This window comes from Gopherus evgoodei, chromosome 4 (genome assembly GCF_007399415.2).
Source record: "Gopherus evgoodei ecotype Sinaloan lineage chromosome 4, rGopEvg1_v1.p, whole genome shotgun sequence".
In the NCBI taxonomy this organism is placed as follows: Eukaryota; Metazoa; Chordata; order Testudines; family Testudinidae; genus Gopherus; species Gopherus evgoodei.
This window is the reverse complement of record NC_044325.1, coordinates 87,020,028-87,042,410: the sequence shown is the minus strand read 5'-3', so window position 1 is coordinate 87,042,410 and position 22,383 is coordinate 87,020,028. Positions and strand designations below refer to the sequence as shown.

General features: G+C 39.9%; 1 protein-coding gene across 4 annotated transcripts in view; it reads left to right on the top strand.

The window, feature by feature from the left end:
* The first annotated feature begins 11,885 nt into the window (after positions 1–11,885).
* Positions 11,886–22,383, top strand: part of PPFIA1 (PTPRF interacting protein alpha 1) — a 90,632-nt gene continuing 80,134 nt past the window's right edge. The window contains exons 1-2 of one of the 4 annotated variants that reach the window (XM_030560110.1): positions 11,886–12,641; positions 14,782–15,045. In XM_030560110.1, the coding sequence (XP_030415970.1) occupies positions 12,636–12,641; positions 14,782–15,045 (270 nt within the window). In that variant the 5' untranslated portion in view covers positions 11,886–12,635. Of the gene's footprint in view, positions 13,317–14,781; positions 15,046–22,383 lie in introns of all 4 variants that reach the window. The other 3 variants (XM_030560109.1, XM_030560111.1, XM_030560112.1) reach the window with 3 other exon arrangements.

The following is a 22,383-nucleotide window of genomic DNA, read 5'->3' as shown; positions in this document are numbered from 1 at the left end:
GCTTTTATGACCATTGGATGGCAATGCAGCAGCATGCATGGACCACAATGGAAGGGAGGTCATTCTATGTCCATTTTTAGCTCCTGTGAGTTCAGTGCTCATGAAACATGTTGGACTGAAACCTTTAGAGAATGAAGCCCTTTATTCATAAATAAGTCAGCTCTGACAGCAGCAGTACAAATTTCCCATGCTCTCCTGAATGGCTCTCTCTAGGTTGTAAAGGACAGGTCATTCTCTCTTTCCTTTTGGCCCTTGACTTCATTGAAGAAAGAGCCAACAAAAGTACTATTTGGTACCAATTTCAATGGTGACTTTTGTGAGGATGGCATCTAAGTGCTGGTAATTGGACTGAGACCATCAAATTAATCTCACAGCAGTTATATATTCCAAATCTAATATATACAAAATAGTGGGTTTTGTACATGAAGAAATATGAACCATTAAAATAAAGTGTTACTACTATACACATAATAGAACCTCTTTTTGTCCCTTGAATAATATGCATGTTGATTTGGGATGGGCTTTGAACTATACTTTGAATTAAAACAAACTATCTGCATTGCCTAAAGTAGGCAAAGGGCGAGCATATTGCATTTCTATGCACGAGAATTTAATGTTTTCCCCCCCTCTGTTTTAACTGCTTTACTTATGGCCCAACCTAGGAGTCTATTCATAAGAAAATATTTATGCTGGCTCTTTTATGAGAGAGTCATGATGTTAATAATATGGCACAAGTCAAAATGTCTCACATGAGCAAAGTTTAGAGGAACATGAATTTTAGCCTGGAAATAAACTGAGGGCAAGAAAATGTCTCCCTTGCTTATTACTGCATCAGTAACTATAGACTGATTCCCTTAATGATTCCTGACTGTTCCATCCTGGACTTCTATTCCCTTCATTACACACACGACTGTTACTGTGGATTTGCTAGGCCTTTACTGCCATCATCACATTATCGTCCAGTAAGATATTAGCTAATGATTAACTAGTTAATGTTTGGACAGTGCTAATTAAGTGTTAAGTATAATTATTATATAGCAACAAGCAGTGCTGAGCCAGGATCTTGTCCCACTCCCTCAAGACAATAGATGTTTTGTCAGAAGGTGGGACAGGGGACGTTTCCCATCTTTCTTGTCTCCAGAGAGAGCTTGTCTACTAATCTTACAGTCAGTAGATGGATTTTATGTGGCTTTTGCTACACCTCCACAAAAATTGTGTGATACCATCATAAAAAAGTGACACCTATTTAAAGAGAAAAAGACATGTCCAACAAGCATGAGCCATCCACAATAGCAAAACTTTTTTAACTCTTTCCAAATATGACATCCTACAGTCCTCAGATGGCAAATTTGTCAGTGATGTCAACAGGAGCCATGCCTGCTTAAGCATGGCAAAATTGGGTCCAGAGTCCAATATAACAAAGTATAAAAATGCAGTTTTATGACACCCTAGAGTACACACTTCTAATCTGCAAAGATGAACAAAATACAGACAAAACTATATGACAGTAGAAATGTAGGGTGCTAGTAGTCCAAAATGAGGATGTGCAGTTATTATCCACAAATGTTTTGTTTCATTCTGAATGCTAGCTGTTACTTCATAAGTGGATGTGTCCCTAGCAGGAGTGGGGAAGAAGCTATACTGAAACCAATGACTGAGAAAGGAATTGACTGGAGGCTTCAGTGAGCTTTTACCTTAGGGATTATTTTCTCAGATATATTACTGGCCTAAAATCAATTAAAAATAGAAATCTAATTACTTGACTATCTGCACTGAAATCCAATTGTGTAGTTGAAAGATTAGTGTCAAAAGGCAGGGAGACAAATACATTCTAAACAGTCAGATAATATGTCTGCACAGAAGGTGCATTTACAGAATGTACCCATAATGGCTGAAAGGATATATATTGGTATCTATCTTCTATGGCTTTGCATAGTGAATGAAATCCATTTTTGTGCCAATGGTCTGCACAAGGCTGTCCTCACCGTTTAAATCCTCCATATGCACTATGCTGGTGGAGGACACATCGTTGGGGGAGCCATACAGGAGGTTCCTTTATTCCCTGTGTGCTGGGAGGGTGGCTCTGGTCAGGCCAATACAGAGGACATCACTGTTGGCAGGCCACAGGAGGAGCTACTGGATCTACTATTTATTTTTCTTATTTATTTAGCTAAATAATAAAAAGATGCCCCTGGAAGGCTCTAGGTAGCATAATACATAAAAGGTAATACAGTAATAGTCCAGCAGCATTACAATAATAATTTCAAACAAGAACTCAGCCAGCCAGCCAGCCACCCGCATAAAAAAAAATGTGGATCCAGTGGCACTAACCATCCATGCAAGTAGCAAGGGGAAAGGGGCCAGCCAGTATTCCAGCTCCTAGGCAGCGGGAGGGGGTAACTGTTGTGGAGAGGGCTGTCCTGCAAGTCCTCTGGCTCTGGGTTGGGAAGTGATGGATTTTTACCTATTACAGCACTTGCAGACATCATCCACATTGTCTACTTATTCCGGTTTCATGAATGTGAAGTGAATTTCACTCAGTATGAATAGCCCATTTAAAAATTATAGTATCACAGCAGCAATGTTCAATCAATCATTGTAGTAAAAAAATACATATAAGAGCAAGTTACTGATCTGTAGTTGATATATCCCCCCCATTTATTAGAGAAGTATATTTAAAAATTTAATACAGAGAGCTTTGGGTCATGTTTAATTTGCTGATGGAGGGTTAGGGCAAGTCCATACAACAGCCAGCAGAAAAAGGAATTTTAAAGAAAAGCTATGATAATTGGAAAATAAATGGAAAGCATACAAGCAAACATTCAAAATCCCTTCAACTTTAACAAACAGTACAGGGTATTTACCATATTTCTGCAAAGGAGAGAAGATATGCTTGGTGTGTTTCCTTCACTTCCCCTCCCCCCAGATTTATTTTGCATTGACTAGAGAACCATCGCCAAAGATCTCATTTTGTTTCTCTGATCACAGTAGATCTGCCCTTTTTGAAATTTCACTTGTAAGTTCCTGAAGATTCTATTTTTGGTTCCAATTCTTTTAAACTTGTATGTTGCTGCTTGCAGCTAATATTAGATGTTATAACCTCAGTATTCACTGTTACATGGATGATTCTCAAACATACCTACCTTACCTGTCAGATCCTGGAATAGCAGCCTTCTTCATGTCCAAATGCCCAAGGAAAAATTCAGATTTAAATAGTTTGGCTCTATCTTAATATAGCCAAGATAGAATTACTATGGATTCTTACAAGACAATAGTGTTAGAGGTGAGCTTCCTTTGATAGCAGTTTAATAGCACATAGCTATTGGCAGATAATTTAATTAGGAAACTTGAGATCATCTTGAAGGTAAGCTCATTTTTGTCCAAGTATATCGCTGTCACCACAAGTTGAATTTTTTTCCATGCTTTTTAAAAATTTTATCTATTACAGTGCTTGTTATGATAAAACAGCTGGCATAGCTGTGTTCTCTTTGATGGCTTTGAACTATAGTAGACATTTAATTTAAACAAATCAGCAATGTCCAGCCAAAACGTCTAGGCAAAAATTAGAAATTATGAAAAAAATACATTTGTGTCCATTGCATATGTATATGAATTAATGGATTTTCTAGAAACAATTTTTGTAAAGCAGTATTTTCATGTGAACTGAAAACTTGCACCAAAAGGTTCTGTTGTCTGGGCTATATTATACTGGAATTAGTAAAAGATTCTACAGCTGGATGTTTCAATCCAATTCAGTTCTATAAGATTGATTTAGTAACTGCTGGATATAATTTCACACAAATGATGCTTCTATAATAAAGGGATATTATCAACTTGAAAGCTAGTCTCTTAAAAAAAAAAGTTAAAAGTAGTTTCAACTACAAAACCTGCCACTATAGCAATGCTGTCTGGCGTTTGGGGTTTTTTTTAGAAAAAAGTTTCTCTCTTCCCTGGTGTGGTGGGAAAATGCTATCCAATGCACTTAAATTGACTTTGGATCAGGCTCTAAGTCAATGGGGACCCTTCCGTTGTAAGCACACTGGGGGGAAATAGTGATTATTTCCCCTCATCCTCTTTAATTGATAGAAAACTTAGGTGTTACAACTGGTAAATAAATTTACAATCACAGAAAACATATTTTTAGGTTGCTGGTGTTCTTTGAGGCAAAACCAACATATGTAGCCTGTCTGAAAATTGTTTACCTACCATGGTTACAAGTAATGCCTAAATTCACTATAAAGGAGAATGATTAGAGAAAAGACAAGTTTGTGCATTGTTGCTTGGCACTGTTTAACAGTTACTGTACTGGATACATTTTGGTGGGGGTGTATAAAATTGTATGTCAATTTATGGACTTGATCCTGCAAAATACTCCAAAGGGATCCACATGGGTGGAACCTTATTGCCTCAGAATCCTGCTGAAGTCAACAGAACTCTGCACACAGGCATAACATTTCATCTATGCAGATCCTTTTCACTTCATCATGACTAACCCACATGAAGTTAGTTACATGTATAAGTATTAAAATAATAATAACTTAAATTTATTACTGCAAGGGCCTCATCCTACAGAACTGACATCAATACGAGTTTTGATTGACTTCAGTGCAGGCTGGATCAGGCTCTAAGAGAATATCATTGCATTTCTCTTCATTCTACTGTTTTGGACCCAAATCCTGCAAATACTTACATAGGTGATCAACTTCAGTCCAATTAAAATTAATAAATCAAAAACCAGCAATAATGACTGAATCCAAAGCAATTAGCAGTTGTAGCTTGATAACACAGCTGTTTATTTCTGTCTTCTTTCATACATGTTCATTTGGGTTTACTTCCTCTAACAACACACTTTGCAATGTCTCCCAAACATCTGAGCATTTTGTTAGTTATTCAAGAATCATGGCACATTGAAATTCTTTCTGAAATTCTACCTCTAGCCACTTCTTGCTTCATTATTATTCTCACTTATCAGAGCTGTCACATACTTGTGCACACATCTGGCCCTTCCAAAATGTAAATTTTAATTAAATTAAAACAATGCATGTGACAGAAAGTAAATAAGAAATGGATTCTTCTTGACATCTACTGTACAATCTTAAGTCCCTAATTTGTACTTGTTTGAATGTTTAAATTGGTTATTCAAACTTCATGTTATTTTCAAAAGCTATTTGATTAATATTTATTAAAATTAATTTCCTTGCTGATAGTCTAGTATATATTACTGAATTTTGATGGACGCTTACTTTGAGTTAAATCAAAATGTTGGTTGTTTTAAAAATCTTCCCAGTTTGGAATACTCCTCTCAATTATAAATCACAAAAGTAAGACAAGAGTAAGTACAGTACTAAGATCCCAGTCCTGAACTGAGACTCACATAAGCAAACTCCTAGGCAGAGGACCCTTTTGTGTTCAGTGGGGCTGCGCTTGGGACTGCCCATACAGTTCTCATTGTAGGAATGGGGACTAAATTCTGAAAATATCACAGGATTTTTAGCCATGCATGATTCCCCATAAAATAAAGGCTATAAGCTCATCCAATGCCTTTGAAACTTTAGCCACAAATTTCTTTGTTCAATTTTGGGGAAAAAATTGGAAAAGAACAACATTTTTCATGCATATTAAGAGATCACTATGAATCTGGGATTGATTTTTTTTTTACTCTTGCTAAATCAAATAAAATATATGATATTGATATGTCTTTTTTTGTTTTGTTTTGTTTTCCTTTGGCTTATATAACATGCATCCAGCTCAAAAATGCAATTATTCTTTAGTGGACCTGATTGTGACCTTATTTATACTAGTAGATATCAAGAGTAACTCCAGAAAAATCAGTAGAGTTACATCAGTGAAGAGCTGATGTAAATGAAAGGCGAATAAGACCCTAGTTTTTGGAAATCTTTAATTCTATAGCCAAAGGGCTGACATACATTTGAATGCACTTATCTTTATAAATGGACACTACCATTAATTATTTCTGTCTTCTTGTCTGTAGGTCACCCTCAGGCTTCTTCTCCTCTTATTCCTTCTCCCTAGAGTATGATCTCTTTCTTCTACCTACCTCTAGATACATCTTCTATAGCAAGGGCAGAGTCTAAGTCACATCTATCTATTAACAAAAGAATAATCAGTGCTGATGGCAAAAAACAACCAAACCTATTCTCTCTACCCATTCAATTCAGCATGCAATGACCTTGAAATGTGTACAAAACATATTTTCCTGATAAGTCAAAGTCATCTATACAAGACAAGGGGTAAATAGGGTACTTTAAGCTCACGCAATCTTTGATTTCCCAATGGAGGTTTTATGTAAGAGGGTGGCTTTGAGGAACAAAAAGAAAAATCTCAATACAAATGAACCACAGTGTACTATGGGGGCAGCATTTGAATTTAAGGCATAAATAGCATTATATGCTGCCATAAAAGAACAGCTTTGTCTGTTCAAATTCTGATTGCATGCTCTATATTACAGCTGACTGGTTGGGTTAAAAATCTTATCTATGGACTCATACTGAAACAGGTTTCTGTCCTCATTGTACAGCTGAACCCAATTACCTTATTGTGTAAAACTAGGTAGGACTATAAGAGGAAGAGGGTGGTAGGAGTTGCTCTTTTGCTGAGCTTGATAAACACTGAGATCTAATTTACCATGTGACCAAGAAAAGGTTTTTTTTTCCTCCTTCCATTTCCCAACTTCTTTTGTTTCAACTTGATTATATGATTGTCTTGTGGTGAAACAGCTGAACAAGATATTTAACATGTGGGATTCATTGTGCTGATTACCTTATTTCCACTGACATAGAGAATGGCTCTATGTGGACACAGCTAGAAGTATAACATCATCTTATTATTCATTGAGATACACCCAACTACCAAGACAGCTTGCTGATCTTGTACAAAGAGAGGTGTAAAACTCCTTTGATTATAGGGAAATAAGGTGCCAAGGCTTTCTTCTCCTCATGCAATGCCTATTCTATATGTTCTGGTAAAGTTTTTGGTAAGGAAAAAATATTTTTCTTGATGTAGAATATAGACCCTCAGGAGGTCATCTAGTTGAATCTCCTGCTCAAAGCAGGACCAATCCCCAGGCAGATTTTTGCCCCAGATCCCTAAATGGCCCCCTCCAGGATTGAATTTACAACTCTGAGTTTAGCAAACCCATGCTCAAACCACTGAGCTAAGAGTCAAGTATCAGAGGGGTAGCCCTGTTAGTCTGGATCTGTAAAAGCAGCAAAGAGTCCTGTGGCACCTTATAGACTAACAGACGTATTGGAAGTGGCTGGGTATTCGCCCACAAAAGCTCATGCTCCAATACGTCTGTTAGTCTATAAGGTGCCACAGGACTCTCTGCTGCTTGAGCTAAGAGTGACTATGAACACTAAATAATCTGTAAAATACACTCTATAAAAACATGAAAATAACTAAGACTTGCATTGTTTTTGAATCCAATATACATTATAGTATTGTGCACAGAGTATAATATTATTTGATACAATAAGTTTGCTCCTGATCCTGAAATCTGCTGCCCAGGAGCAGACACTTATGCCTATGTGAAGTCCAACTTAGCTCAATGTGATTCAACATGAGGGGCAGGGCTCCATGTGTATAGGTCTGAGTGGAGGATCAGGGCCTAGTGTATTTCTACAGTGCACCTCTAACTGTTGTATTTAAGAGCTGCTGATACAAAAATCATCATGGCATATATGCTTCCCTCTACTTAATCTGTGAAAGAGAAGCAAATGGAATACACAAGAGCAGATACAATTCAAAAAATATCAGAAGAGGAGAAGGAATGAGTCAATTCTAAATACTCTTCCTTTCCTAGAAGCCTCTGCACCCATACATATCTGTGTACCACTGTGCAGCCAGGGATCTGTGGGACAGGGAGGATGATGGAACTGAGGCTGTCTGGAATTGAGGGGAATCTGATGTAGACAAAATGCTCCCTTCCAACATCAATAGACTGCTAGAGAAAGTTAATGTTGCTAGAAGCAGAAATAATTCTTTTCTGCAGCTCTAGCCTTTTCCAACACGGAAGATAGTATGCAGTCACAGAGGAGGAATCAGAGCAGTGTGGTTTATGAGGTGGAGCGGGGAAATATTCTTGCAACATTTATTAATAAAATTAAAAAATTATATTGGAAATAGAAAAGGGAGGAAGTTAATAGTAATTAATATAAATCAGAAGCTATAAATTGATAAGGAAAGCAAAAGGACATAAGGAGAAATCAATGGCCTGCAGCATTAAGGACAATAAGAAGGAGTTTTTAAAGTATATTAGGAGCAAAAAGAATCCTCACAATCGTATTGGGACATTACTAGAAGGGAATGGTAGAATTAGTAATATTAATGCAGAAAAGGCAGAAGTGTTAAGTAAATAGTTCTATTCCATATCTGGGGAAAAAACAAATCATATAGTAATATCATATGATAATGCTCTTTCCATTCAACTAGCATTTCAATAGAATGTTAAACAGCAGCAACTAAAGATAGACATATTTAAATCAGAAGGTCTGGATAACTTGCACCCAAGAGTTTTAAAAAGCTGCTGAGCTCACTGGACCATTAATGCTGATGTTCAATAAGTCTTTGAACACCATGGAAGTTCCAGTAAACTGGAAGAAAGCCAATGTTGTGCCAATATTTAAAAGGTATGACCTGGATAATTATAGACCTGTCAGTCCGACTTTGATTCTGGGCAAGATAATGGAGTCGCTGATATAGGACTCAGTTAAAAAAGAATTAAAGGAGGGTAATACAACTAATGCCTATCAAGATGGGTTTATTGAAAATAGATCCTGTGAAACTAACTAGATATTTTTTGATGCAATTACAAAGTTGGTTGATAAAAGGGAATAGTGTTGATTATACTTGGATTTCTGTAAAATGCTGGAGTTGGTATTGCAAAACATTTTGATTAAAAAACTAGAATAATATAAAATTAAGATGCCACATATTAAAAGTTGGATAACTGATATGCCTCAAAGTGTAACCATTAATGGGAAATCATCATCAAGCAGGTGTCTCTCAGGGATCGTTTCTTGGCCGTATGGTGTTAAACATTTTTATCAATGATGCGGAATAAATCATCACTGATATTGTTTACAGATGAGACAAAAATTGAAGGAATGGTAAATAATGAAGAGGACATGTTACTGATACTGGATCACTTGGTAAACTGGGCGCAAGCAAACAATATGTTTTTTAATATGTCTAAATGTAAATGTATAGACCTAGGAACAAAGAATGTAGGCCAGACTTATATGATGTGGGACTCTATCCTGGGAAGCAGACACTCTGAAAAAGATTTTGGGGTTGTTGTGGTAGCTGATCAGCTGAACTTGAGCTCCCAGTGCAATGCTGTGGCATGGAGGCTAATGCAATCCTTAGATGTGTAGATAGGGGAATCTCGAGTAGGAATAGCAAGGGGTATTTTACCACTGTATCTCGCACTAGGGTGACCACTGATGGAATGCTGTGTCTGGTTCCAGTCTCCACATTTCAAGAATGATGTTGATAAATTGGAGAGGGTTCAGAGAACAGCCGTGAGAATGATTAAAGAATTAGTGAACATTCGTCATAGTGATAGACTCAAGAAGCAAGAGAAGGTTAAGGATTAAGAGGTGACTTGATGACAGTCTATGGGGAACAAATATTTAATATTGTGCTCTTCAGTTTAGCAGAGAAAGGTGTAACGGGATCAGATAGCTGGAACTCGAAGCTAGACAAATTTAGACAGGAAATAAGGTATACATTCTCTTTAAACAGTGAGGGTAATTAACCACTGAGACAAGGGTTTTGATAGATTCTCCATGACTAACAATTTTTAAATCAAGATTAGATGTTTTTCTAAAAGCTATGCTCTAGGAATTATTTGGGGGAAGTTCTATGGCCTGTGTTATACAGGAGGTCAGACTAGATGATCACATAGATCCCTACTGGCCTTGTAATCTATGGATCACTTCTTGTAGATGCTTGGACTCCAAGGAGGGTAGGAGCAATGAAATAGTTAACAAAATTGATATTTAAATCATCATCACTAAGTCAGAAACTTTGCGTTTGTCTACCCAGCAACTAGACACCTTTGGCTGGTCCTTGATGGGGCTCGGGCTGTGGGGCTGTTTCATTGTTGTGTAAACTTCCAGGCTCAGCCAGGAGCCTGAACTCTTGAGACCTTTCCATCTCACAAGGTCCTAGACTGATACTGAGCCAGGAAGTCTACACAGCAATGTAACAAGCTCACACCCTGAGGCCTGCGAGCCCAAGCCAGCTGGCCTGGTCCAGCCATGGCAGGTGTCTAGTTGCTGTGTAGACATACCCTTTGAACCTCAGTCATGTGAACTGGCCAGTTCATGCCCCTCAGAACTATTGTTCCAGGCAGTCTGCAGAGTCACCTAGAGAGCTCTGTTCATGTTTCTGAGATTTTCTTCACAACTGTAACAGCTAAAGCCTTAGGGGCTTGTCTACTCTAGAGAGTTATCCCACTTTAACTGTTTTGGTATAGACAAAGCAGCACCTCCCTCCCCCCGCCCCACTGTACATGCACTAATGCTGGTATAAAGGTGCTTTATACCAGTATAAAGCGACAAAGACTCCTGTGGCACCTTATAGACTAACAGATGTATTGGAGCATAACTTTCATGGGTGAATACCCACTTCGTCAGATGCATGTGGTAGAAATTTCCAGAGGCAGGTATAAATATGCAGGCAAGAATCAATCTAGAGATAACAAGGTTAGTTCAATCAGGGAGGATGAGGCCCTCTTCTAGCAGTTGAGGTGTGAACACCAAGGGAGGAGAAACTGCTTTTGTAATTGGATGGCCATTCACAGTCTTTGTTTAATCCTGAGCTGATGGTGTCAAATTTTCAAATGAACTGACATTCAGCAGTTTCTCTTTGGCTTCTGGTCCTGAAGTTTTTTTGCTGCAGGACAGCTACCTTTAAATCTGCTATTGTGTGTTCTCTACTCAGACCCTATGGCACCAGCAGTCCCAGCTATCTCCATGATACCACTTATTTCATGAGAAAACATGCATTGGTGATCTTCTAGAAAACACCATCCTAGCCACCATGGATGTGGAGGCTCTCTACATAAACATCCCACACACAGATGGAATACAAGCTGTCAGGAACAGTATCCCTGATGATGCCACAGCACAACTGGTTGCTGAGCTCTGCCTTTATCCTCATGCACAATTATTTTAAATTCTGGAGACAATATACACCTCCAGATCAGTGGCACCGCTATGGACACCCACATGGCCCCATAATATGCCAACATTTTTATGGCTGACCTGGAACAACGCTGCCTCAGCTCTCATCCACTCATGCCCCTTTTCTACCTATGCTACATTGATGACATCTTCATCATCTGGACCCATGGGAAGGAGACTCTGGAAGAATTCCACCACGATTTCAACAGCCTCCACGCCACCATCAACCTCAGCCTGGACCAATTTACACAGGCAGTCCACTTCCTTGGCACCATGGTACAAATAAGTGACAGTCACGTTAACACCACCCTACACTGAAAACCCGCTGACCACTATACCTACTTTCGTGCCTCCAGCTTCCATCCCAGACACATCAAACAATTCATTGTCTACAGCTAGAAGAGGCTCAGGGCAGTGCAAACACTGGCCCGCCACGCAGGGTGGCTGGCGGGAAGACATCAGCGTTTGCCACTGTACTGCAAGAACACGGGACATTTCCACACATCCGTGTTGTTCACCGTCACTGCCCAGTCCCGCCCGCAGTGACTATGCCCGGGCCCGTGAGGTGAGCGGGTGCGGACGAGGAGAGTCTCGAACCGGCCACCTCCCAGCGTGGCGGAGACCCGGAAAGTGGGCAGCGGCTCCGTGAGCCTCTGGCGCCGCGCGGTGCATTCTGGGACCCGCACTGATTTGGGCCCGAGCCGCGGAGGGCGCCGGGAAGAGCAGCGGCGGCGGCTGAGGGGACCGGAGGCAGCGGGAGCGGCGCGCCTAGAAGCAGCGGGTTCGGGGCACGGCCTGGCCCGTAGCGGAGCCGGTCGCTTCCAGGGCCACGGGGACATCGTTGGGCCTAAGCCGCTGCCGGGGCACGGGGCGGCACCTACCCGGCCTCGGCCAGTCCCGCACCGGCCACCGTGGAGGTGGCGGCGGACGGAGCCGGGCCGAGCGAGAAGAGATCTGAGCGCCGGGAACAACCTCTGCCCCGGGACCCAGGAGAGAGAGCAGCCCCCAGCGGCCAGGCCAGCCCCCCCCCTGCAATTCCGGCTCCCTTCTCCGGCACCCAGGAAGCCCCACCCGACTCCTCGCTAGGGCTCCCGGGAGCCGAGACTACTCCAGCCGCTCAGGGGAGCGAGGCCTCGGGAAAGGGGCCCTTCCCCAGGCCGGCGCTCCCCTGGGGCCTCCGCCAGGGGAAGAGCCTCCTACCTCCTAATCCACTCGGGTCTGTAGGGAGAGGAGAACAACCCCAACACTGCAGGGACCTCGGCTCCAAACCATCGATCTGTCCCCCAGTTAGTCAGTCTCTCGGTCCCGGGACTCACCTGCCCCCCGCCTCTAGGATAACCTCTTGTTTAGTTTTAGAAGGAGGGCTGGTTACTGGGCTGGATCAGGGCATCTCAGTGCCGGAGCCTCTTCTGAAGAGTCATTGATATGAGGGTGAGTGTAAGTGGATGGAACAATAACCCAAAGTACAAATACCCCAACAGCCCCTCCCGACTTTCAAAACAGCGTCCAACGGCACCCACCACTGGGATTATAAATGTGTGAGAGAAGACCCAGGAAACTGAGGGAAGGAAAGGATCCTACTGTTACTAACAAAGGGGAAAAAAGAGAGAGTTTTTCTAAATACCCCACAAGAAAAGCCATCCCCTCTTTTCTTTCAATTTTTACTCTCTTGAATAATGCGATTGTGACCTTAGAGGGATTTCTGGACCATGCATTGTTGAAGCTTGTTGCACCAGCAGGATAGAAGTGGTTTTGCCTTTGCACATGCTTCCCCCACTCGGGCTGTTGCAGGAACTGTGGGCTATCGGTAGAGAGAAGGGAAGCTGAGATTGGCTTCTTTGCACCCATTCTGTTTTGCCTTGGGGACTTCATTGGCCGACTGAAACCATTGTTGCTCAGACTGGACCTATTCTTTGCTCAGCAGTTTTATTTATCCATTTGTGTGTGGGATTGTTTAGTAAATGGACATTGTACCCAAGGTAGATGGCTACTCTACAGCCTGAAAGGTGTCTGGGGATCACACAAAGCTGCTAAAAGAACAGGAAAGATCTGGGGTTGCTGGAATTTCGGGGGCTGTTTTCAAGCCATTTTATTTCTTCGAACAAGGTAAATAAATTGGTGGTGTTTAAAATAAAGGACCTCTGAAGGTTTAAAATATTTTTTTTAATAGTGAGACAGTATCTCTGAAATGTGTTGTAAAATCTTTCTTCCCAAGAGTGAGATATCTTTGAAATTATTTCTGAAATGTAAAGTTTATTCAGCAGATTGGGAGAAGAATAAACTTTTACTAATGTAGATGTTCAGAGGAAATATGAAATCTGTTTTCATTATATAAGTAGTTGAAAGCATGGGGGGAGTGTGCGATATACTTTTTGAACCCCTATAAGAAAATTTATTGCTTTTCTGTATGTGTTTACAAGCTTACAAAAATAAAAATCCATTTGCAAAGAAGGTTAAGGCACACTCTGTCCCAAGAATTCCTTAAGGTCTTAGTGGCTTAGTGCTAATGCTGACTAACAATGCTTTCTGGTTTTCATTGCATTTAAATTTGAGGAACAGAAGTTTCTCCAAGTTCTGTTCAGAAATCATGATGGCTCAGCATTTAAAATGGGCTGTAGGGTTCTGCTTAAATTGATAATCTTCCACGTTTGAACTCCTCTTGTAAGGTTTTGTTACTTTTTACCATTTACACGATGGCACAAGAATACTCTCATATTTTTATTAAATTTTTGTGCCTCAGTCTGTTTTTCTTTACAGGCATCTTTTACTATTGATCTCTACAGTGACAGCCTATAATGTACTGCAGGCACTTGCTGAAGCATTGTTGGTTTTGTTTTAGTACTATTACCTGAGAGGTTTAATGTCCTTTCACATCCTTAACTTTAGTTTTAATTTCCCCTGGGCTGATCTATCTGTCTGACTTTCCAATTGCTGTATCCCAATACAGAAATGTGCTACTGCTAATTTTCCTGCAGCAAGCTGCTATAGTAGAGATTGTATGGCCAGTATAACGAGCTCAAGGGTGCTCTGTCATGAATTAAACCAGCTGTCCTGATGTCAGAATAGAGTTTCACAAGGTTGGGGGAATCATCTTTTGCTCTTTCCAAATAGCTTTGCAGTACAGTAGATGATTGATTGATTGTCATTTTTGTTGGCTGTGTGTGGTTTCAATACTTTCTGAAGGTACTAGCAACAATTTTAAAAAGGAAAGAACATAAATCTCTTAGAAAATGAGGTCACAAGTAGTACTGAAACAGGTTTGCAAGAAAATCACAACGTCTTTAATGAGCAGTGGCACCAATATTTGTAAAAACTGAGACTTCAATGAATTGGCTCATTGTACACGGCATCTCTGTAATAATACATGACATAGTGGTTAAAACCTAAGTTATGTCAGCCTCCAGTGTTGGTATCACTGCAGAAGCTAAATTGATGATTTACTGTGGATGCTAATTTTTCCTAGTATAGGCAGGGTCCTTTTACATATTAGTTTACAGACATTTTGTTTGGACTTGTACCCTGCACTTTTTAGTTACTATTTATAACTTTACATTGAATTTTTTATTTCAAGATGATGTGTGAGGTGATGCCAACCATCAGCGAGGCAGAGATTCCCTCAGGAGGAAATGGAGGCCATGGTTCAGGCTCTCCTTTACAGTCGGATGCTGATTCCCATTTTGAGCAGTTAATGGTATCCATGTTGGAGGAAAGGGATCGACTTCTGGACACACTAAGAGAGACTCAAGAAACGCTAGTATTGACCCAGGGCAAGCTACATGAAGTCAGTCATGAAAGAGATTCCTTGCAGAGACAGCTCAATACTGCACTTCCACAGGTATGGATGCTTTGAATGGCATACATCTTGTAATAATCTTAGTATTTGTTTTGTTTATACTTTACAATATGTCTGAATGAAATAAAATATTCCAGAGAGCGCACATAAATTGTTTGTTGTTCGATGGAAAGCAGACTTTTCTGGTGGCTTTTATTTAAGACCTAAGAAATACTGTACGTAGCACACAATCTTTTAAAATTATGTAACAAAAACTTTGAAAGGTTAGGTCTGATACTGTGTTAATGTGCACTGTGTTGCAGTGGCGAAGCAGAAGTCTAAGAACACTGCAGTATTGACTTAGGTCAATAATTGAGTTATGGGGTTGGGTTTGGTTTTTGCCTTCCACTGAAGTATTAGTTGCTGGCCTCTGTAGGAGGCAAAATACCAAAAAATATCATGTGTTGTGATGTATAGGCATTGTAGAGTGTGGTCAGGAATGATGAGCAATGTTTATGCACCTTACTGTTTTTTTTCCAGTTCGAGTTAAAGGGATACAGTCAAAGTTGGTTAGCTCACCCCCCCCCCCCCCCAAAAGAGACTTGCTGTCAGATAACAGTAGCTTGTACTTTGCAGCTTATAAAATCTAAAGAACTAAGACTCTATTTTTGAGGGGCGGGGGTGGCTGAGGGGGGAACACTGCTGCTCTACTTTAGCTGCAACCCTACAATAACCAGCGAATAGCTTTTCTCCATGACTTTGCACTTTTTCCAGCATGCCTGCTTGCTCATTACTTGTGAATATATTGATGATCTCACACTAGTATGTAGCACATTTATTCCAAATAAACTTACCTTCTTGAACAGATTCAATGACTATATAATAGTTTTACATCTTTCCAGTTAAGCTACCCTCCTATCACACATTTAATCACTATGATATGGCAAATTACACTGGAACTCATCCAATACCGTATAGATATATAGTCATATTATATATGCTAATGTAGTAATGTTACAGCAGTATAATGAAATAATAAACTGAGGCCAAAACTTTCTCAAATGACCATATGTTGCGTGTCCAACTTGAGACAATGCTTGAATTTCAGAAGAGCTTAGCATCCACCTTCAAGTCCTGTGTAATTCAGGAAGAACTGCATGGGCTTAGCACTTTTTGAAAATAATGCCCAAGGTGTCTTATCTGGGCACTCAACGTTAGTTGCCACTTTTTAATATGCTAGTCTTTTCCAGTTAAATGTGTGGTGTTTTCCACAGAATAGTGGCGTGAAGGGTGAGGGAGAGAATGAGAGGGAATAGGGAGAAATATTTTTAAAATGGGTAAATCCACACACATTGGTGGGGAAACTGTGGCAGGAATGGTATTTGAAACTGTTAACTCACTTTTATAAAGGGACACTGTTTCAGGTTGAACATTCCTTTAAACTTTCTTCTCTCAATAGGCCCATTGTTTGCCCATTGATTTCAGGTGCGGGTGGAAGCAGACCCATTGTAAACATGTCATTATCATTAAGGTGTTTTTGTGAAAAAAGATCTAAGTTAATACTTTCTTCTCCAAATGTATAAAAGGAATACAGCATTATTTTTTAATGAAGGAAGTATTTGATAAGAATTGACTTAGAAGTCAATTGTTTAGTCATCTGATTACCAAAGTGTTAACTAAACAGTAGGTCGTATCTTTCTCAGTGTTTTCTGAACTTGTCATAGCTTTATTTGTGTTTGTTACTTCGTGTATTTTGCCCTAGTGCAGTGGTTTTCAAACTGTGGGTTGCAACCCGGTACTGGGTTGCAGAATGTAAGGCACTGGGTCACGGTGGCGCTGGTCAGCACTGCCAGCTGGGCTGTTGAAAGTGCTATTGGCAGTGAAGGCAGGCTAGGCTGTAACCGTTCCGACACCACGCTTCGTCTTGGAAGCAGCCAGCAATAGGTCTGGCTCCTAGGCAGGGGGGGCCATGAGGCTCTGCGCCCATCCCAGGAACCTGCTGGCAAGAGCCATGTGAAGCTGCTTGCGCACCTCTGCCTGGGAGCTGGACCTGCTGCTGGCTGCTTCCAGGGCCCAGCGCGGTCTGCAGTGCCAGGACAGGCAGGGCAGATGCTGACTGAGAGTGGCCCTAGTAAGCCTGCACCAAGCCAAATCCTCTGCCCCAGCTCTGATTTTTTCCCCCCCACCCCTCCAAACCCAGAGCCCCTACCTGCACCCCAAACCCCTTATTCCCGGCCCATCCTTCAGCCCTCACACCTACACCCCAACCCTCTGCCCCAGCTCTAAGTCCCTCTCATGCCCCAAACCCCTCATCCCCATTTTCAACATCAACAATTTTCTTCAACTGGGTTGCCAGAAATTTTTTTTTTTTGTTTGAAAACCACTGCCCTAGTGAACCTTTTTTATTTTTTTTCAGTAGTCCATATGCATACTTCCTCTTTCTATATGTTCAGGTATTATTTAGATTTGTTATACAGTAGAATGAACTGGTATTTCAACTATTTATGAAGACTCCAGAGCTGTGTTTTGTGTGAAGGAAGAAATGCAGGATTGCTGGGGTAACTGTATTTGTAGCAGTAATGCATTTTGTTGTTCTCTGGTTTATTAATCAAGGCATTGAATCTGTGATTGGCTCTGCATAGGTTCAGGGAGTCCACTTGTGCAGGTTCAATTGTAGGATCACAGTTTAGTCACTATTTGTCTACTTATAAATGGTACAGTTTATTAAATTCATAAAATTGTCTTGTAGTTTGTGCTCTGAACACAGTATTGTGTTAAAAAAAACAAATAACCCTTCCCCCCTCACTTCTCAGACACATACCAGAGATAGCTAATATTCTTCTTGTACAGTAGTCCCATCAGTTATTGAAAGACCTGTGATAACTAATGGAATGCAGTGACAAATATGTAGGCTACTAAAATAAAGGAAGAAATATAAAAATGGTGGTTCAGTGCTTTTCTTTTTTTAACTAAATTTGGATGTTACCTATAGAACTCACTCTAACTGAAATAGATTGACTGTGTAGTCTTGGGGTACGTTCAGACTACCCGCCAGATCGGCGGGTAGCGATTGATCTACTGGGGATCGATATATCTCATCTCATCTAGACTCGATATATCGATTCCCAAACACGCTCCTGTCGACTCTGGAACTCCACCAGGGCGAGCGGCAGTAGCGGAGTCAACGGCAGAGCCACAGCCGTTGATCTCGTGCCGTGAGGACGGGAGGTAAGTCAAAATAAGATACGTTGACTTCAGCTATGCTATTCCCGTAGCTGAAGTTGCGTATCTTTTACTTACACACACATGTGCGCGCGCGCACACTGTAGACCAGGCCTTGGTCAACTTCACTCTCGGTTGCCCAGAGCAATGCTTCCTTCATAGGAGGCCTGAGCTGCCCTTTCTCTTCACTTGACTGTAGACTATAATCGTCAAATGTATTCTGAACTAGTAGGGTGCACTTAATGTATGAACGGTGTATGGAAGCTTTTATACCTTTGCCAACGCTACTGGAGGCTCAGGTTAGCTCTGTATTAGACTTTAATTTACGTGAACACAAATATCTGCCAAAAATAAAAGGGAAAAAATATAACTGGCATGCATAGCAACTTGTGCAGAGGTGACAATCACAGCATATGTGTTTTACACGTATTCTAGATGTTGTTAAAACAAACTATGCTAAACGATATAGAAACAGATATTTCTGGACATTCAGCTATATTATTAAAAGGCGTGCTAACACAACCTGTCTTTTTTGACTCACCATCTCGCATGGTATAAAAATAATAGTATTATGGCATGGAATCATTTATCTTCTGTATTAATGATAGTCTTGTTCAAAATTTCTTTATTTCAAAATATCAAGTTTATATATGTCAGGAATAAGAACTGCATTGTGTGTATGCGTCTTTGAGCTTCTAGTGGAATGCAGAGTCTGAATGAGGAGAGAAGCTGCTTATGGTTTTGGTTTGGTTTTATTATGGTAACAGTATGTAGTATTTTATTTTAATTAAGACCCTGATCCATTATCTTTGCTGTACCATTTTTGATTTCCACATTTTAGCACTTTTGGAGATATAAATATTGATTGTGAGTGGTTGCAGATGATATTCAAGTGAGAGTTCAGGTGCAATTGTGGTAGTAAAAAATATTCAGGTACCTATCTATATAAACATTTTTCTCAAAACATATAATGAACATAAATAATCCATTTTTGGTTTAATCACATTAATTGAGAGAACATGAACAGATATGTCAGATGAGATTCTTACAAAACCACATTGAACATTTAATCTTAAGACCTTTTTAAGACCTTAATTTACAGTGATTACTTATGTTGCAACTGCCAGGATTCTGTTGTCTCATCTTTATAATTATTGACATTTTCAGCAACAGTTGATTTTCTTTGTGTCGTCAAGGAGCATTCTGAATTTAAATAATAATCTAGAGTTTTATAGATTAAAAACAACATCTTTAATTGCACTCAGATATGATGAACACAAATGTAATGTACTCTCTGTGGAAAGTACTATTAGTTAAGTGACGTATTTTGCAGCAGCTGAAGTTTCCTTAGGATCTTTGGGTATAGTCCTATGTAGAGCTTGTTAAAACAATCCAGTCTTGAGGTGGCCCAGGCTGTACCTATTACTGCAGCTAGGTCTGCATTTGATAGCAGACCTTATGACCATCAAATTTAAAAACAAAAGCTTTTGGTCACAGCTGCGAGTTAGTTATCCAGAAGCAACAGGAATCTCATAAGACTTCCCGATTGTGCAAACGTGTGCCAAAACAGGCAAACTCCTAAATCAAGGTGGTAAAAATAAACTTCTCATTCTTCCAATTGCTTCCCTCCATCAGTTTAACCTCACTTGAAGCCCTAGTCTCTTAAGCACTGGATCTTCCAGATGTTGAGATTGGAGAGGAGAGAGGCCAAGTGATGTCACTGTCCCTATTTTATATTTTCTTCCAGCTGCTAGAAAGATCCTGGATTCCCCTTAATGGGCCCTGATTGGTCCTGATGTAAATCTGTCATAGTAGGTGCTACTTTGTTGCCACTGAAGGGCTAGCTGTGGGCATCTCCCAACCTCACAACATATATCAGTAACACAAAACAGAAAATGCTTTGAAGACTACAAAATTTTCATTTACACTCATTTTTTCTCTTGGTGTTGTGTGCAGCTATAAACATGTCAGACATCAGGCAGGCAAGTGTATCTAGAGATTTTTTTGTTCCCTTAGAGCAGTTTGTGCTATCCTTTAAATTGTATTTTATGGATGAGGTTCACCAATACCACCTGCTGAAACTTGAGCCTTTTTTGTTCTATACTCAATACAGTTAGTTTGTGTTTCCAAAGTAGGAAGTGAAAATTCTAAGACTCGAATCACCATTTAGATGTGCAATATCAATATGTCTCCATGTTCTAAGTAGGCTGTAGGAATTGGGAAAATACTTAGTACTGCTTAGTATAATTTGAGGTCAAATGATTAGACAACTGCACCCACTTTCTTGTCTCATAGTTTAAAAGCTCACAAGGTAGTAATTTGTAGTTAACAATTATAAAGAACATTGTAATTACTAATGGAATTTCTGATCATGGTGATAAAGGTGATTCATTTGCGGAAGAGTGACTGTCACACTTTCAGTATGAGTTCTTTGGAGGAGACTTCTAAACCCAAAGCCCTTATTGTCATTTACACTAATGCTTTGTATATAGAGCTTTTTATTCAGTATAATCCATGGGTTCTCAAACTGGGGATCGAGACTCCTTAAAGGGTTGTGAGATTTACATGGGGAGTTGTGAGCTGTCAGCCTCCACCCCAAATCCTGCTTTTCCTCTAGCATTTATAATTGTGTTAAATATATAAAAAAAGTGTTTTTAATTTGTAAGGGGGGGTTTGCACTCAAAGGCTTGCTATATGAAAAGGGTCACCAGTACAAGAGTTTGAGAACCACTGTTATAATCTAAGATGTGAATTTAAATCAATATAGTTATAACAGTTATAAATCCCAGTGTAGTCAATTGGAAAAGGCTACTTGTGAACAAAATTAGGTTTAGCTGGATGTTGCTTGGGAAGGTGTTTAACTACACAGAAAAAAAGCCACTCTTTGACTGGAATAAGAGTATCTGCACAAGGGAGTGAGGGTTATGCTGGTGAAACTATATTAATATAAATGGTAAAACTATCCTATGTAGACAAGACCTTGGGTCTCATTACATAGTTCTGGCAGTGTAAAAGGGCCTTAAAGTAGACATAAATTACCTTTTAAGGATCCCACTTTATAGCCCCTTTTTGCTGCCAGAACTAGTAAAGAGGCCTCAGCGTAAATAGCACTTTTTGGTAATTAAGCCACTTTTCAGCAAATCAGGCATGGAAGTGGTAACTGAAGTTACAAACATTTCAGCGAAAGTCATAACATAGGAATGACCATACTGTATCAGACTTGTTATCCATTTAGTCTAGTATCTTGTGCCGGATAATGGCCAACATCAGGTATTTTGTCGTATCTTATGCAGATATGGAACAATTCTGCCCTCTCTGAACATATCATCCTGACCCACTTAAATAGCTTATTAATAATGATAGTTGTTTGTTAAACTGAATGTTCTGGCTGCTGGACTGAAAAATTCAGGTGCTGTTTATCTAGTCTGTATCAAATGAGCATGTGAGAATTGACAAACAATTTTTTTGTGTAAAACTAGAGATAGCAGAATAACATTAACCTATGTAGCAGCTAATGGCGCCATGTAATTTTTCATGGAAGTTACATATCTTGTAACCAAGCGTGTGTGGTGTTTTGTAGAAAATGCTGATACCAGTCTTCAATAAAGTGCTACAGTATACTTCAGTAACAACAAAAATGAATGCGCAAAGTCTGAGAAATGTCTTTCCCACCAATTGTAGCAAGAATAAACATCCTGATTGAGAACGTAAATGCTACATTCAGGATATTCAGTAAACTCTTGACAAATCATCCAGTGGGTAACTAATTGGAATATTTTATTTTACTTGCCACTAATGTGTACAAATGTTAGTACAGTAATAGATATTGAGAGTAAAGAAGCAGAAAAAAAAATTGACTCCTTTCCTCCTGCACTGCACAAAAAGTCTATGTTCCCCATTGTGAATTTATCTTCAGGAGGGAAGTATGCACATTGAACTCTTGTACTACTGGCACTGCTTTGGCAGAGCACTCTCAATCCATGATTTTAACTTAAATGTGAGTAGACAAGTGAATTTGTTAAGGATAGCTTTTAGTTTTGAAGAGGAACCTTAACTCTGACCATCCTTTGGTGCCCTGAATCTATATACAGATATTCTGACTACTAGTTACATACAGGTCACATGACCTCTTACCTACCTTTCACACATCCATTGAAGACTCACTGTTGTTTTACAGGA